The sequence below is a fragment of the Haemaphysalis longicornis genome, unplaced genomic scaffold (assembly GCF_048455015.1).
Source record: "Haemaphysalis longicornis isolate Haplotype H1 unplaced genomic scaffold, Haemaphysalis longicornis Haplotype H1 scaffold_2, whole genome shotgun sequence".
Lineage (NCBI taxonomy): Eukaryota > Metazoa > Arthropoda > Arachnida > Ixodida > Ixodidae > Haemaphysalis > Haemaphysalis longicornis.
The window spans coordinates 6,038,659-6,055,282 of NW_027526295.1; the positions used below are offsets into that span (position 1 = coordinate 6,038,659).

At 51.6% G+C, this 16,624-nt stretch overlaps 1 protein-coding gene across 3 annotated transcripts in view; it reads left to right on the forward strand.

Annotated features, from left to right (window-relative positions):
• The window catches only part of LOC144168709 (uncharacterized), a 191,867-nt gene that overhangs the window by 62,890 nt on the left and 112,353 nt on the right, over positions 1–16,624 (forward strand). For all 3 annotated transcript variants that reach the window (XM_077697655.1, XM_077697654.1, XM_077697653.1), the window contains exons 4-8: positions 7,625–7,693; positions 8,877–8,953; positions 10,604–10,760; positions 11,831–12,003; positions 14,159–14,296. In XM_077697655.1, the coding sequence (XP_077553781.1) occupies positions 7,625–7,693; positions 8,877–8,953; positions 10,604–10,760; positions 11,831–12,003; positions 14,159–14,296 (614 nt within the window). The remainder of the gene's footprint in view (positions 1–7,624; positions 7,694–8,876; positions 8,954–10,603; positions 10,761–11,830; positions 12,004–14,158; positions 14,297–16,624) is intronic.

Consider the following 16,624-nt stretch of genomic DNA (forward strand, 5'->3'; position numbering starts at 1 on the left):
GGGCCAGCCCAGGCCAAAAAAGGCTTCATGGGCGTAGCGATACGCAAAATATTGGTCCATGGAGTTAATGAAGACAGGAAATAACAAAACTGATAAAAGCAAAGAAACAAATGAATAAAATAAGAACAATGAACGGCAAAAGCAAAGAAACAGATTAATAAAATAAGAACAATGAACGCGAAAAGGAGGTAATAGTAAAAAAAAAGTGCCAAAAGCTGTTTAGACGTCATCACGTATGTAGTTCAAAAACTGCGGCTTTAATTTGAGCATGGCTGCACAACGAGTGTGTTGGCAATGCGAAGCAAAGCCTTGCAGACGAAGCCTGTGCCCACTCTTGCGCTTCGTCTGCAAGGCTGCTGAACGAGAACAGTTCGGAGGGAAGAGAGTTACGACCCTCGGTGTGACAAAGGGATCACGAAGGTCACGGTGAGGTGTGCACTGTGCAGTGATCGTGTGACCGAATATATTTCAGCACCACTGTCTGCAGCCGGGTATGCGTAACAACTCGGACACCTACATGCGACTCATGCGATAATTACCATTGCGGACCTAAGACATTGGATCTTGTTTTTCCAGAAGGCAGTGCAGAAATAAAAAACTGCAACGCACTAAGAAAGTGCCAGATATATTTTGTTTACGCCCGTTGAACGAGTGGAAAACATGACAAGCAACCTTTCGGAGTTCGTTCGAATGAGAAGGGCGAACCGGTTGCTCGTAGAGAAGAACTCCGGCCACGCGTGTTTGTCGATAAGTTCCGCGGGGCCGAGGGGGTTGGAGAACGGGAGCGGACAGCGTTGCTGCGGGTTCGAGCCTCCCGGGGCCGTTACAACTTCCGCAGCGAGCCTTGCGTTCATCGGGAGAAGTTTCGGGGCCCAGGTTCTGGGGGAGTTGTTTGCCAGAATTGGCACGTCCCAATATTTCTCTTTTGGCAAACATCGCCGCGATGACCCAATGCGTGGCAGGTAGTTGCGGGAGGCGGTCGAGAAGCAGTCACGGGCGCTCTCGGACCATCGGAACAGAGGCAAGAGCGTACGCGTCTTTCCTGCTCCTTTTTTGGTACCTGGAGTGGAACTCGAGGTGACGCTTTCTTTCGTACCTGTGGGGCTACGCGCAAACCTTCCGTTATCCTACCGTGGTCGGCGTAGTTTTCGACGGCTGCTGCGTCCTCGTCCCGTCGTTGGGGCGATCGAGTTTTCCGCCCAGCCGCGGGTATCGCGGGTCGCCATGGCAGCGGCGGCGTGTTTCCGCCGCCATGGCAGCGGCCCCCTCGGTGCGCCAGCGCATCGCCCACTGGGAGCGCCTGCTCGCGACGCCTCCTCTTCCCCAGGTGGGTCCCGGCCACGGCCCGGGTTCCTTCGGTGCGCGGGGTCGAGGGGATGGCGGGACCGGACGCTCTAGCCGACTCCGTAGCGGACAGTCGCGCGTTGACGGGAATGTGGGGAAGTCGGGGCGGATCTTGCTCCCGGGCGGACGTCGCTGGTGGTGCGCGGCTAAAGGACCTACACGCTGCAGCGAATTGAGGAAGTGGAGTGGACTGGGGCGCACTTTGCGGTAACATATGAATTGCGCGAGACTGCGGCGCGCGTTGGCGATTGAACAGTACTGGTAGCGCACGTGTCCCGCCAGTGCACTGACCTGCCGCGGTGGCCGCTGTCTGTTGGAGGCGAAAACGCTGTGTGTCGACATGCACTCTAGTTGGTCTAAAGTGATCCGCAGATCTCACCTACAACGCACCCATAGCCCGGGTGTAGCTTTGGCGGGTGGCCTCTTTTGGGTGGGCGGAATTGTGTCAGGGCAGTAACTGTGCGCCACAACTGCTGCACGTTGTTTTAGTACAAATAGCGTTTCACTCCCATCGGTGCGTAGAATTCGCCCTGGACCTGCAGACTCAGAACATACTCGCGGAACGAGCTGCCATAATCACTGGCAGGCGGCGGATGCCCAGCCAAAATGAAAAAAAAAAAAAAAAAGAGAGAGAGAGAAAAAATAGCCATTGGGAGTCCTGTTAGACGCGTCCAAAACACGATGAACCGATTGGAAGTGCAGTTAGTTCCAGTATTTTGGACGGGTCCAATTGAACTTCCAATGGGTTTTTTTCGCTGGGATATGTCGGTCACCCAACGCACTTAGCTATGCTTTAAGTAAAATTCTCCCTATTTCTCTCTCTCTATTTCTCTTTTTGCATCCTAAAAAAATGCAGAAATTCAGAGAATTGTTTACTAATGCGCAGCATTCTTTTGGCGCTTGTCGGAGTTAGTTTTTTACAGCCAGATATGGCTGTAGCGAAAGATGTTGGCTTCCTTTTTTATTTTTAAGTTTTCGTTTGTTTCTTTTCGCCATTGATGTAAATTTAACCATTATAGCGACGAAGTGCTTTTACTTCGCCATGGTTATCCTTTGCAAAGATGCGAGGCGTAATGCATCGTTGGTTCATTTTCACTATATGTGATTCGTACTCACAGTCTTCTTTTGTGGACTTTCTTTTCAGCCTTCAGGATTTGCGGGAGGTGCATATTTTTGATTTTGATCAGATCATTTTTGTGAAAATTTAATGATTTTGATTTTTTTCTAAACTTTTGTTTGACCAATTATCTCCATTTATGCTGTTATAACGATACGGGGTAACTTGCGCCGTGTCTGCATTTTTGTGGAAGCAGGGCGTTGCACGGTTTGTTCATTTTCACCATTTTTTATTCGCACTTCAACCATTCTTTTGGGGACTTTTTTCGGTTCTTGGGGGAGGTGTGCATATTTTAAGTGCGGAGCAACGAATGGGGCCCGGCTCGTCCAAGGTCACGGTGTCTCTAGCCAGTCCGTCGCAGTGACGCGTAACCCAGCAGTGCGCACTTAAACAAGGGCTTCGAAAAGACCCCGGTCGGCACCAGACCTGGGTCCCCCACGTTACGTCAATCCCATTGCGCCACATGTTCCTCCTATGCAAAGCGTCTGTGTGCGGCGCTGTTGCCACGGGGGCTGCCGTTGCTCTGCAAGTGAGTACACAGTGACATGAAATAAGGAAAAGATGATGACCCCAAATTAATGAGAGTGCCTCATCTTGCTGCGGCACCGTCTCTTGACTGCTTTCGGTACCAACGTCATGCTGATAGTAGGTGAGTAAGTTCGGGGTCCTGATCCCTTTGACTCAGGGCAGGCGCATCAAGCACCACAGGAAGTTCGAACATATGTTTCCACATGTGGAGAAATTGCCCTTAATAAAACACCTAATAAAATCGCTGCCACCCGTGGTGTGGTGTTTAGGACCAGTACCACCAGAGCTTTTCCTGGCGCAGCAGTTTTCTTTTGCACCTTCAGGAGGCACCGCGGGTGTCGGAGTACACACCGAGCATGCATGCGTGGAAAGCCGGTCTCACCACGGCAGGTCCGGCGGGCCGGTCCCTGTCGATGTGTGCGTGTTGGAACACCACGGCCCTCTGGTGAATCACTGCTCCGCACTTGGCAGTTTTCACAGTGCTTGAATTATTTGTGGGTTGGATTATTTTTGTGAAAGTTTTATTGCTTTTATTTTTCTTATTGCTCGGTCTTTAAAAATCACCTTCGGCCAGTTATCTCCATTTATGCTCCTAAAGCGATTATGAAAGGTTACTTCCGCCAAATCTGCATTTTTATCGAAATGTGGGGCGTCGCACGGTTTGCACACTTTCGATATTTTTTATTCGTATTTCGAACATTCTTTTGTGGACATTCTTTGTTTGGTGTTCAGTTTTTGGGTGAGCTGTACAAGAGCCATATTTTTGGTTTTGTCAGATCAATTTTGTGATCATTTTATTTTTCAATTTGTCTTATTTTTTGCTTTTTCAAAATTGTGTATGTCGAAGTATCTCCATTATTTTAACGATTGAAGGTGTTACTTTTGCCATACCTGCATTCCTGTGGAAATGCAGGGCATTACACGGTCCTGGCTGAGGGGGGTACTCATTAAAATTGCCTTGTTGCTCGCCATAGGTGTTGTCTGTTTTAGTCCAGGCAGCGACAGCAGCATTTACTCGTCCTCCTTGATCCGCATCTTCCATGGCTGCACTCAGCACTGCTGCGGGTGCTGCACACGGGGATTCCCAGCTCGACCACGATTTTTCCGTCCCCTGTCCATGTGTGGGAATACACTAGGCCACGCCCATTTTTGCGGACATGTGAACTGCGCGATGAAAGGGTGTGAAGCTTTGGGGGTCAGTGCTCACGTACCTGTGATATCTCTGGATACGAACCCAGTGTGGGTATCTTCTACCCTAAAGAACCTTTGTTTCAACACGTCATTTGGGGAAAGGGGGGGGGGGGGGGGGGGGGGGCTGTAAAATTGCCGTGTACTGCTTTTTTACACTGGGATTTTTTACCCGTAGCCTTTATTTACCAGCATGTGAGTATTTTTTTTTTTTCCGATGGGGTTCATGCGTAATTAAACCTGGCACAGTGAAAGCCGCTTGTGTCAAACCCACACATTTCGAATTGCAAACAGCTGGAAATTTCGTCGGAAGTTTGCGGGAGCATTGCGTGCATGTATATTGCTGCATGGCGGCAGGACACAGGTGAGAGGAACTGTGGCAGATGATGGATGATCTAGTGTGTACATGATGCACCAGCGGTGAGGACAGAGCGCGCGTAGGCTGCACACCAGCCACCCCTTCGTCGTCGTCATTGTTGTCGTGGGTGGCATTGTCTGCCATGTCCCGTGACAGCATGTTGAGTTCCGATGCGAACTGAAGAGTATAGCTGTCGTCCTTAAAGCATGCTTGTTACTTTTGTAACAAGCATGCTTTAAGAGCCTCAGAGCCTAAGAGTGCCGCACACCTTTTTTCACCCAAAGTAGCCTTGTGTCAAGCACGGTACAGGCAGGCTCAAAACCAAATGGGCTTTCAGTGTTCCCACTCCAGTTTTAATGCCACTGCATAAGCAAGTTTACAAAGCACATGGGATTTTTGCTTCCACAGTTGCATAAAATCTCTTCTGCCAGGTATGCGGCATCATATCTTTTACGTCTGCACAGTACAGTCGGCATCAAATTACTTTTAATAATTTTCGTAAGTAAACCTACCTGCACATCACAATCGGGGGGGGGGGCGCGTTAGAGTCATGCAAATATGGTATTCTTAGGCGGGTAAAACTTCACAAATCTGGCATTCTTTTGTTTAAACTAAATTTTCTGTTCATGCAAATCTTTTTTATCCTTGGGAGCAATTGCTCGCTGCCCGTGCAGTATATCCTGGCACAGTGCACATGGCTAGATGGTCTGCTTCTTGTCTGTCCCACCTATATTTTTCTTTCGTGTGCTGTTTTCTCGGCGCGCTTTTCCGCTGTGGTGGACACTGGTGTCACTGTGATTCTAGTGGAAACCTGTGAAAACGTGGGTGTTTCGTTTAGAGCCCATGTGTTGAGCATTTTGTATGTCGTAATGTTGAGGTACTGAACTATTTTCTCGTTTGCCATTCCTTTTGAACTCGACATACTCTGCTTTTGGGTCCACCATTGTTTGATGTTCTTACCAGCAGTTTCTTCCGCACTTGCTCATCAGGTAATACTCTCCGGCCTGTTTTTGCCTCGTTGCAAACAAGCTCCCGACGACTGTTGGACATAAGCCAGTTGCTGCAAGTGGAAGTGGTGGGTTTACGGAATAACAAACCAAAACAAACAAAAAACAGTCTGAGGAGCACCCTTGGAAGCTTTGTGGCCTGAACACTCCTTCCAGTTTTTCCCTGCAAGTAATGGCAGTGAGCCGTTGTCTGTCCCAGCTACGCCAATGCGGATGCTGTGTTCTTCGCACAGTGGGCCATTTGATGTTTTGAATTTCTGAACGAATAAATACGAGAGCCAGCTGTCGATAGAACACCGCATATCTGTTGTGATGTGAAAGCGTCCCCCAAAGCCACGGCGGGAACCAGGGGTTGGTGTTGGGTGGCACTCGGCGCTCAGCATTGTTAAGAGACGGCTTTGGTTTATTGCTGCAAAGTTTACGTCACTGAATTGCTTGGTAGGCTTAGCCGCTTCACAAAGGAGCCTGTTGTGGCGGCTCACGGCACGGGTTCAATTCCCGGCTGCTGTGGCTGGGAGACCGTGGTAGGGAAAACTGGGTGATGTAGCTGAGATGTAGCTGATGTAGCTGTAGCTGATGCCACTTCACACGCGCGGATAGGTTAGTGGCTGGCACGGCACCGACAGCGTTCATGAACTGATGCACGCAGCCACTGTACAGGCCCCACTGATCGCCAGAATGGTATTCTTGGCAAGGAAAGCAGTTCCACGTGCAGCAAAGGAGCTCATGGTATGGCCGAGAATTGCAATAAAAGTCGCTATATGCGCCTCTATTGGCGGCGGTCATCAAATAGCCACCGTAATTGTGGGCATAATGCCTTCGGCAGAAACTAAGACTCTCTATTTTAGCGGAAACCAACGCCTCCGCTGGCCTCTACAGTGTTATGCGCAAAATGATGACGTCGTGGTGTGGTTTGGCCGTATATGCCGTCCAGGCTCAAAGAAATGGGAAATGAAACTGAAGCTTTTCAGGCTGTTCTGGGTAAGCAATTATCACGCACTCAACTAATTAAAGGTGTGTCTTAGCATCGGTAGGCCATAGAGCTTAGATAAATGCCATAAAAGTACAATATGTAAAGATTGGGTATCAGTGCTCGTGTAGAGAACCTCAGGGGACCTAACCAAATCCACAGCCCTCCGCTGCGGTGCACCGCAGTTTCTTTCCTCTGCGGCTGCTTCCCATGCGTCTTCTGCGCGTAGATTGCCAATTTCCTGTGTGCGTTGTTAAACCAGGGAACCCGTGTATAGCAATGGGCAAAAACAAAACAAAAAGGTGCTTCACCAAATGCCGTTCTTTGGGGAAAACACGGGCTTTGCGGAAATAAATGGATGAACACGGGGTGAGAAGGGACAAGATTTCACCTCCTGTATTGCCCGGGGTGAGCCTCCTCCCCCCCCCCGTTTTTTTTTTTTTTCATTCAATGCTGGCGCTGTTTTCACCAAAGATGCAAGAACATGCCCAGCAAGTTATGCTTTTCAATTTGCGTGTCTTGCGGCCAGTGCCCACGATCAATGCAGTTTGTTTGGGCTGTGACGCCTACGTCTTGACCGTGTTCAAAAGAAAAGCAGTGCTGTCAAGACTCTCGATGTCAGTTGTCACCGTGAAACGGTAAGAGTGGTAAGCGTGTGCCACGGGCACGACCAGGCACTCCCGAGAGCACAAAGGAGGAGGCGGAGGAGCAAAAAGAAGGGCGATCAGTGGGATTTGTGCGACAGTAATGCGTTGGCATTGGTGCTCCCCGGTGCCACCCACTTGTGCCTTCCCAGTCTGCACAGAATGGCAATGCGGACTCCTGTTCGAGGTTTGGAACGAGCGTTAGTGCAAAGTCACTGCCCAAACGGCATTGCCTGTGCTCACTCCTTGCGGCTTTGCCGCATAGCCTCGGCATTCGTTTGCGGAAGCTGATGTGCAGAAACACGTGTGAGGCCTCCGTGTCTCGGTGTTTTGGCCCACGCCACGGGCCGGGTCCTGCTCACTGGGAGAGCAGCTGATGCTGGGACAGCACATGGGTTCCTGTCAAGAGCTCTTGATGAACGCTCCCTCTCTCTCTGGCTTTGTTTGAGCTGCGTGTTCTCTCCGCAGGTGCTGTCTGCGGGAAATCGCTGCCAGCGGCTCGAGCGAGTTCTCGAGCAATGCCCCTGCGGGAAAGAGGTGAGGCTTCCCTGCCCTCTTGGTGCCGCCAGGACACGAGAGTCTGCCAGCTGGACAATGGCAACGGTGGACGAGGGTGGGGCAGCTATTTGGTGTAACCGAAAAAATGACAACACTCCCTAACGCGAGTGCAGCTCTTTATTTTGATGTTTTTTATTTAGGTGTTTTTGTTTTTTATTGGGGCGAAGGATTTGAGGGAGACATGCGTATGCTCTGGCACCATCTCATTTCCGCGGGTGACACATACAGCGCCGTTTTTCCAATTACGGTGTTGCTGCACATGTTCACTAAAGGAGTCATTGGTGCACGGACTGTGGTGCTGTTCTGCCCTGGCACCGCATTTGAGGGTGCAGGCTGTCTTTCACGGCCCTTTCCCGTCTTTCACGGCTCTTCCTCTCGCGCCGTGTCCACCCTCCCCCACTTTTGCGGTCTCGCATCCCCGGCTTCCCGCTTGCTCGTCGGTTGCCCTGGCACTGTGCTCGGACCGGGAGCCCAGATGCGTCTTCAGGAACTGGGTGCACGGCAGGGCACGGGCAGCGCTGAGAAAACTCAAATGGGTTGAGGATGGGGCACCAGTGCAGTTTGAAGGGCACCCGCTGCCATATTCCCCTGCCCTTCCTTTGGCTGTGGCTTGAGCGTGCAAGATGTAGGGGAGCGTCAGGGGTTCTCGCCTTGGAGGGTGGGACGGGAACCTGTGGCTGCCCTGTGGTGCTTGAGCCTGGGGGAGCGAGACCGGGGAGTTGGCCACCGGGCAGAAAGGGAGGGAGTGAAGATGCCAGTGCTGGTCTGAAGGTGTCCTTCGTGGGAACGACGTGGCTTTTGGTTCTTGCCTGCAAGGCCGCCGCTTGGCAATACGTGAGGACTTGTTGGTAAATATGATTCAAACTCGTTGGCTGCAAAGGTATTTTGGGCGAGTGAGCAGGTGGGGGTGGGGCCATGTGGAGGGGCTTTCCTCAGACAACTCTGTGACGCTGGCAGCGGGACATGGGGGCCGCCGTTGTTAGAATGGCAACTAGAATGGCACCTGCAGCCAAATCACTCGGCAGCTGCCAAACGAAGAAAACTGGGAGAAGGGGAGCAAATCTAGGGTCCCGTGATTGGGGCGGCTTTTCAGCAGCCATTTCCCACTCTGCTGTGGTGGGTCGTTTGCTGTGCTGTGAAGGAATGTGGCGTTGCCTCGCAGGAGCCGGACCCACAGCCGGAGGAAGAGCCAACGGACCTGGCCTCTGCCCTGGCATCCCTGGAAGCTGAGCGCAAGAGGTGCCACTGCTTGCCACCCTTTGCCGTCTCTGTGTTCGCATATGCGCGTGGGCACCAGGGTGCGGACCTCTGCACGCTTGCCTCTGCAGCAGCAGCTGGGCGGGGCTCGGGCAGTAGCGCTGGTGCGGCTGGCAGGCTTGGTGGGAATTGTGCGAGTAGCTGGGAAGGCTGGAATCCCTTGGTGCAAGCTGCCGGACAGCCAGTGATCGCTTCAGTCGGGCTCTTGGCAGGGCAGAGGTGGGAGGCGTGGCTCGCTCACCGGTGCCACTGCGCCAAGTGCCGGTAGGGGCATGCTTAGTTGCCCGCTCGGATTTGATGGCGTAGCGTTTTCCCTTCCTTGCTGAGGAAAGAGGTCAGTCATGATCTTGGAGGGGTCTTGGGGTTGGTGGTGCATGGGCCGGCTACTTTTGTGCGGCTGTGGCCATCACATGCCCGGCCCGGTTTACGCGGGGACCACAGCCTGAGGCATCTGGGAGAATCGCAGCTTTTAGTGGCCACTGGAAAGCTCCAGCAGCCTATGGGGTGGCGGCCGGGATTTTCTTTTCAGGCCACCACTTATTATGACACAAGCTGCGAACTAGCACTGAAGAAAAACTTTATCGTGAAATGTTGGGCAGAGCATTGAGTCTCCGAAATAGGAATATTTACTTTTAATTAATGAGCCTGATGTGGCTTTACTGGGCTGAGTCGATTCAGGCTTTCAGCAAATATAAGCACAGGAAAAGGTAGCCTTGGGTGGCAGGGAACTTCTAGGGGCCTGTGTTACACGTAGGTGCGCAGGCTTGATGCAAAAGTTTCAAAAAATAGCAAACATGACAACATGGAAGGCAAAACAATGCAGCGAAAGCTGTTGGAATGAAGCACGTATAGGGTGCAGTAACAAAGGTAACCAAAAAGGGCGTGATGAAATACGGGTTTCAATTTTGGATGCCTTGTGTGGCAATCCCTTGTGACCCCTTGAGATGCCACTGGCTGGCCTAAACTGGTTGCAAACACAGCCGACAGGGTGTAATGGCAAATGGCTGCCACACAGTGGCTAGCATTTGTGGATGCCCTGCTGTGTGCTGGCCGCTTGTTTGGTGTGATTTCCACTTGAGCACGAGACCCTCACTGCTGCTGATGACTGGGACAGTCTGAGCTACGGTCTTGATTTCAAGGTCACCTGCTGTGCCAAAGGCACTGCCTTGAGCTCTGTGGTATTCTGGGGCGTCTTTTGAGGGGGGCCATCAACCAGTCATTTCCTTTTGAGGAACACAAATTGTGGTTGATGTATCCTAAAGTTGTGGGAACCTGCGCGAAGAAATATTTGCACATTATGCACCTAGGTGTCCACTAACTCTGTTCTTTTTCCTAATCTTTTTCTCCAAGCACTGCACCTGCCCATCTTTACTGCACTGGGGTGGATTTGTGCGGTAAATCCAGAAGAGTGAGCATATCTTATGGCATCACTCCACTTTCTTTTTAATTCTTTTCACGTGTAATCTTTGAATAAATCGGAGCACTTTAACGCTTTGAGCTGCCACAATTCAACCCCAGTTGAGTAGAATAGCAAAAGAAAAAGAAAGAAAAAGTGAGGTGTGTTTGAGTGTCCCCTGGCGGCCCTAGCAAGCAGTGCTTTTTTCCTTGCCTGTGGATGTGCGTGCGGTGCAGCCGGCGGGAGGTGATGCAGCTGAACGTGGTGCTGCGCGAGCACCTGGAGATCACGACGCGCACCAACCAGGAGCTGACGCGAGAGGTGCGCGAGCTCACCGAGGAGTGGCAGCAGCAGACCTCCTCGCAGCTCCCCGGGCAGCAGCAGCAGCCACAGGTGGGCAGCATCCTTGGCGGGCAGGGCTTGGTTGGCATCTCTTCCTCAGCCGGTTGGGCCGGCCTGATTGCTGTCCCTCTGAAGGCCTCCACTTCAAAAATTTGCAAAAATTTGCAGACAAAGGACGTGACGGGCACCACCCATCCTGTCCAGCTAGCACCTGTCCTCATGTGCCACGTCCGTTGTCTGAAAAGTTTGTACATGGAAGGCCAACTAGCGGTGTATGCACAAGGCCCGAAAAATGCCGGAGAGTTTTTGGTGAAACCCTCGTACGCATGTCGCTGCTACTGTTAACAAGCGTCTGTTGTTTGAAGCTTTGTTTGATCAGAAAGAGACAACGAATTTGGTACACACATATTTTTTGCATTTATTCGAGTGCTCAAGACTTAAGACGCTTGTATCAAAGCTCCAGGAAAAGGAAAAAAAAAGAATGTGTAGAGCAGTTATGCAGCCACTGATTATTGTGATTGATTGTCAGAGCAAGGATGTGAACGGAAGCAAAAATAAGGAGGGCAGGATTGCTGTTAGCAGCCAGACTGCACAGGGAAAGCAATGTTCACGCTAAATCCATGTGAAATGACTGGGGTGCCCCAGACTTGCCCGCCTGTTTACCCTCTTGCGTGCGCCAGATTCCACTAGTCAGTCAGCAGCTTTTGATGCCCTCAGTGAACAGGGAATCTCCTTGGAAGCCTCGTGCCGTGGACGAATGCCGTCTTCAACATATTGGAATGCCAGCTCTCTGTCCCACAGGCTGCTGCATGCAAGCCCCCTACTCTTCAGCTGCCACTCGAGCGTACCTCAGGGCTCAGTTCCTTGCCTACTGTTACTCATTGTGTGCACTGCTAAGGTAATGGGATCATCCAGTGACTGTGATCAGCTTAATGGGGATGCTTTTCAAGCCCATACTACCTGCTCTGCATGGTTAATTAAGGGGAGGCGCGGGCTGCTGTGGGTGAGGCACTGTGTTGCAGAACGTGTGGCCTGTGTGAAACCTCGGATGCAGTGTGCCCCGCTGGGTGGCCCGTTGGGCGGGTGTGCAAGCCCTGCTCCCCTGTGTGACCTGTGTGCAGCATGACCCCGTCCTGGTGTCCGAGTGGCAGCAGGAGCTGCAGCAGCTGCGTGGGGACCTGGGCCGGCTGCGCCAGGCGGTGCTTGCCGACCTGTCCGGCCTGGGAGGGGCCCTGGCCAGGCTGCGCACGGACTGCCAGGGGGCCGTGGCCGGCGGGGACCTCTCGGCAGACAGGTGCTGCCCCATCCCGTCGTGGCAGCGCGGTGGGATCGCAGGAGAGCTGCCTCGGTTCCCATGACAAAGGGCCAAGCCTGTTACGTGACAAGTATAGAAGCGCAAGGGGCAGCGCACTGGTGTGCTTGAAGCACGCAGACTCCAACGGGCAGAGCAGCATTCGCAAAGGAGGCCAGGGGTGCCCTGCCTGGCTTGTCAGAAAGAGAGCCTATTATATCTCCACTGTCCTGGAAAAAGGAAGCGAGTATTGCCAGCAGTCAAAACAAGTGCCAACACATTCCAAGCAGAGTCGAATACGCGCAGGCAGGAGCACTCCTGCAGAGTTGTAGAGGCAATGAGTGAGCCCCCGGGGCAAACCTGTGCATGCACAAGAGGGCTCTGGCCACGCCACATTCTCCATGACTGGCACGCTTCAGTGGTCTTTGCCTCACGCCACTGGTGCTGTGCAGGAGAGTGGCATGCTGTGGAGGCCTGCGCGCTGCATCAACACGCACAGAGCCTGCACACGGAGGTGTGATGTGTAGCGGGGGAAAACATTTTGCCCCAAAGGGTGAGGATGGGAGCATGCGGTGCATTGGGCACGCGGCAGATGTTTGCAGCATGGCCAGTGGACAAGAAAGAAGACGTTGGCAGGGGCAGATGGAGTGGGGCCCGGAGCGGCTGACGCAGCACCCAGGTGCATGCTGCTGGGAAGGACAGTGGGGGTCAATCAGTGGGGTCTGCTCTTTGCGAGGTCAATTGCCATGTCAGGAATGATGGAGGAACACTCTTGACTTGTCCTGCTTCCTTGGGCAGCCTTCTGAGAGCATACGTTGTGGGCTGAGCCGAGTACTGCCACCATGGAGGGGTCCGTTTTGTGGTGGTACAGTAAAACCTCGTTACAAGAGACACTGTTACAAGAGACACTTGGTTATAAGAGACATTTGAATGAAGGCAGTTTGGTTGGTTTTCCTATGTTCGCCATTTTAGCAACATTGCATACAAGAGACCTTGGTCACAAGAGACGTTTTTTGGTTCCCTTGAGTGTCTCTTGTAATGAGGTTTTACTGTAGTGGGGTCTGGTTTTGTGGCATGCGCATTATTTATTATTTATTTCATTTATTTATAACGATACCCACAGCACCAATGTTGGTGTTACAGTGGGGGAGGGGGAGACATACAATAAAAAACACTGAGCACATGCTTGTACAAAGGAAAATCTAACAGTAACAACTGAAGCAACACAAACTGTTGTACAATGGCGAACAAAGACAGCATACAATATTGGTATAAATCACCTCATCTGCAGGCTTGTGGCGATAGTTTCACTCAACATAAAAGACACCTCCTGCTGGGCTAGATTATTCCAGTCCGATATGGACCCCGGAAAAAAAGAACATGTTAAACATATTTGTTCCGCATGAAATTTCTTTTACTTTAAGTGAATGATCCCTTCTGGTCGAGATGTAATCTGGGTTTTGTAGGTTTATTGCAGTTTTTGAGCGAAATATGCTGTGAAAAAGCTTCAACCAGAGCGTTATTCTGCAGACATGCAAAGATTGCCATCCCAGAGAATTTGTTGCCCGGGACACGCTGAGATTCCTGGGGTAGTTATTGCAAACAAAAAGAACAAATTTTGGATCCTTTCTATGCACTCTATATCTGTGACCGTCCAAGGGTCCCAGACTGTGCACGCTGCAAGTCTTGCATAACAGTGCCTTTGTGTGTAACGGAAAATGTTTGGTATTGCGATACAAAAAACCTAAACTGCGTGATGCTGTAGAGCAGACATGTCTAACTTGACGACTCCACGAAAGGTTAGAAGGGAAAAAAAAAACACCGAGATATTTATGCTCATTACGATGGTAATATCTGTTCTGTTAAGGGCATTTTTTTTGTTTGTGTTGCTCATACAAACAATTCTGTCCGAATACCCCATTTCATCCACCGTTCCGAAAACAAAGCAATGGAACGCAAAAAGAGTGCGACCTTGATGTGTTCCTTTGTGTGCGTGTCCCGTGGCCTCGCTGTCAGTGGGGCGGGACACAGTGCGAAGTCTGTGCGGAGCCGTCTGGCACTCGTTTGCTCTGCGTGCTTGTGTGGTGAGGGAGGGTCCTCGAACTGCCTGCGTCGAGCCCACGGCTGAGAGTGGCCCCTCGGGTTCCCCTGGCGGCAGGTGGGAGTGGTGCCGGGAGATAGCGGGCGACCTGAACCAGCAGGTGGACTCCCTGAACGCCGAGAACGACGGCCTGCAGCAGGCACTGGACAAGGCCACCCGCGTCGGCAAGGAGCTCGGCCAACAGCTGGACGACAGGCGAGTCAAGCGGGCCTACGCTTGTCTGCTGACCCACTACTGGAGCACGCATTTTCTTGGGCCTGGGCTTTTTCAGGCCGTGCCTCCCCGAGCCGGCTTGAGCAGTGCCTGGGGCCCAGCAGTCGTGTGCCGCAAATCTTAAATTGTTCACAATGAAAAGTTGGCTCACTGATCGTGGGTTAAGGAAAAACAAAAATATGCCAAGTGCAGTCACCACAGCGCTGTCAAAAAAATAACAAAATGACGTATTGCACTCGGAAAGTCTTCAAGTCAATAAAAGAAAACGTATGGACTCCATCAGCATAGTAAGAGAGAGCAATTCAGGAAAGAAGAGCACTTTGATCGTAGAGTACATGACTGTCTTTTTCCTGCCTTTCAAACTAAAAAAAAAGAACTTTGCACAAGGTGCAGACCATGCCACCGAAGATAAGCTAACGTACCCTTGGGTCTTTCTCACACTTTTTATACACCTTCTTTTTTGCCAATAAAAGCGACCTTTTCAGTAGACAACTTCGAGAGATGGTAAGAACTTGGCTCCTCTTTGATGGGCTCCGGGGACAAACCGACCAGGAGCCTTCGCGAAATAAATTGACTAGCTCTCGGCTTTGTGAAACAAATTGAATGAATCAACGAAAGGTGCAATATTAGTCCAAGAAATGCATAAGCAAACAGATTATCCACTTTTCTCAGCATCATTTGAAAAATCCTCGAGGTGCCTTAATTTCGAAGACTGTCACAAATGAAGTGCACATTTCACCGAGGTTCTTGAAAATACATTTTCTAAGTCAAGATATTGTCACGTAGCCAAGGACGAAGCAGTTGTTTGGAAAAGAAACAAGTTTATTGGAGCGAACTTGTGCTCCCCTAACAACTGAAAAGAATACAGAGGCGGCGAAGCAGTGGTCAACAAAGTGACGTACGTGCGTCGGCGAGCGTCGCAGAATCGAATGCCCCGGCGTCCGCACTGCAGGCTTTTTATCTTTCGGCGCGCGTGGTTCTCGAAACGTCGATTCGCATCGAGAACATAGTAGATCCAAGAAGATTATTCTGGGCTGTTCACGTAAGATCGGAATGCTCTCCCTATCACAACAGATAACACATGCGGCACAGAAAGAAAGAATGGAACACGCGCTTCCCTTGGCGCAGAGATAACGCAGACCGGCGCAGCCGGGCGGTAAAAGCAAAACACAAATAAACAAACCCAATGTATGGTTCGCGGCATTACCCCCCCCTCTAAGAGTGCATCGACCCGATGCTAACATAAGCGACAGTCTGAACCAATGAAAATAAAAGTTTGTCATCGTCCGTAGAAAGGTTTTAGGCGAACCACGTGGACGACTTCAGGCCGCCTGCGTTGTCGTGATGTGCCGGAGTCACCATCAGGGATCACTTCGTAGGTAAGTTGGCCAACACGTCGTAGAATCTGGTAGGGTCCGAAATAGCGTCGCAGGAGCTTCTCACTGAGTCCGCGTCGTCGGATGGGAGTCCAAACCCACACACGATCCCCTGGTTGGTACTCGGCGTCTCGGCGTCGGAGGTTGTAGCGGCCCGCATCCACCAGCTGCTGGTCCGTTATACGAACTCGAGCGAGCTGGCGGGCCTCCTCCGCACGTTGAAGATATTCGTGGACGTCGGCGTTGAGATCGTCGTCTTCTACGTGCGGAAGCATGGCGTCGAGCATCGTAGTCGGCCTTCTACCGTAGACAAGCTCGAACGGCGTCAGCTGCGTCGTCTCCTGGATAGCCGTGTTGTACGCAAACGTGACATACGGGAGCACTTCGTCCCAAGTCTTATGTTCAACGTCAACGTACATTGACAGCATATCTGCGATTGTCTTGTTCAGACGTTCTGTTAGTCCGTTCGTTTGGGGGTGGTACGCCGTCGTTCTTCGGTGATCCGTGTTGCTGTAGCGTAATACTCCTTGCATCAGCTCCGCAGTAAATGCCGTTCCGCGGTCTGTGATTAGGACTTCCGGGGCTCCATGTCGCAGCACAACTTGGCTTATAAAGAACTTCGCCACTTCTTGTGCAGTCCCCCTCGGAAGAGCGGCGGTCTCTGCGTAGCGCGTCATGTAGTCTGTCGCTACGACAATCCACTTGTTCTGTGATCGTGACGTAGGGAACGGGCCTAAAAGGTCCATTCCAATCTGTTGAAATGGTCTCGATGGGACGACGATCGGTTGCATAAGTCCGGCGGGTCTTGTCTGCGGCGTTTTTCGTCGCTGGCAGTCACGGCAGCTCCGGACGTAGTGGGCGACGTCAGAGGTAAGGCCGGGCCAGTAGTACCTCGCCTTGATTTTTCCAATAGTGCGGGCTGTGCCGAGATGTC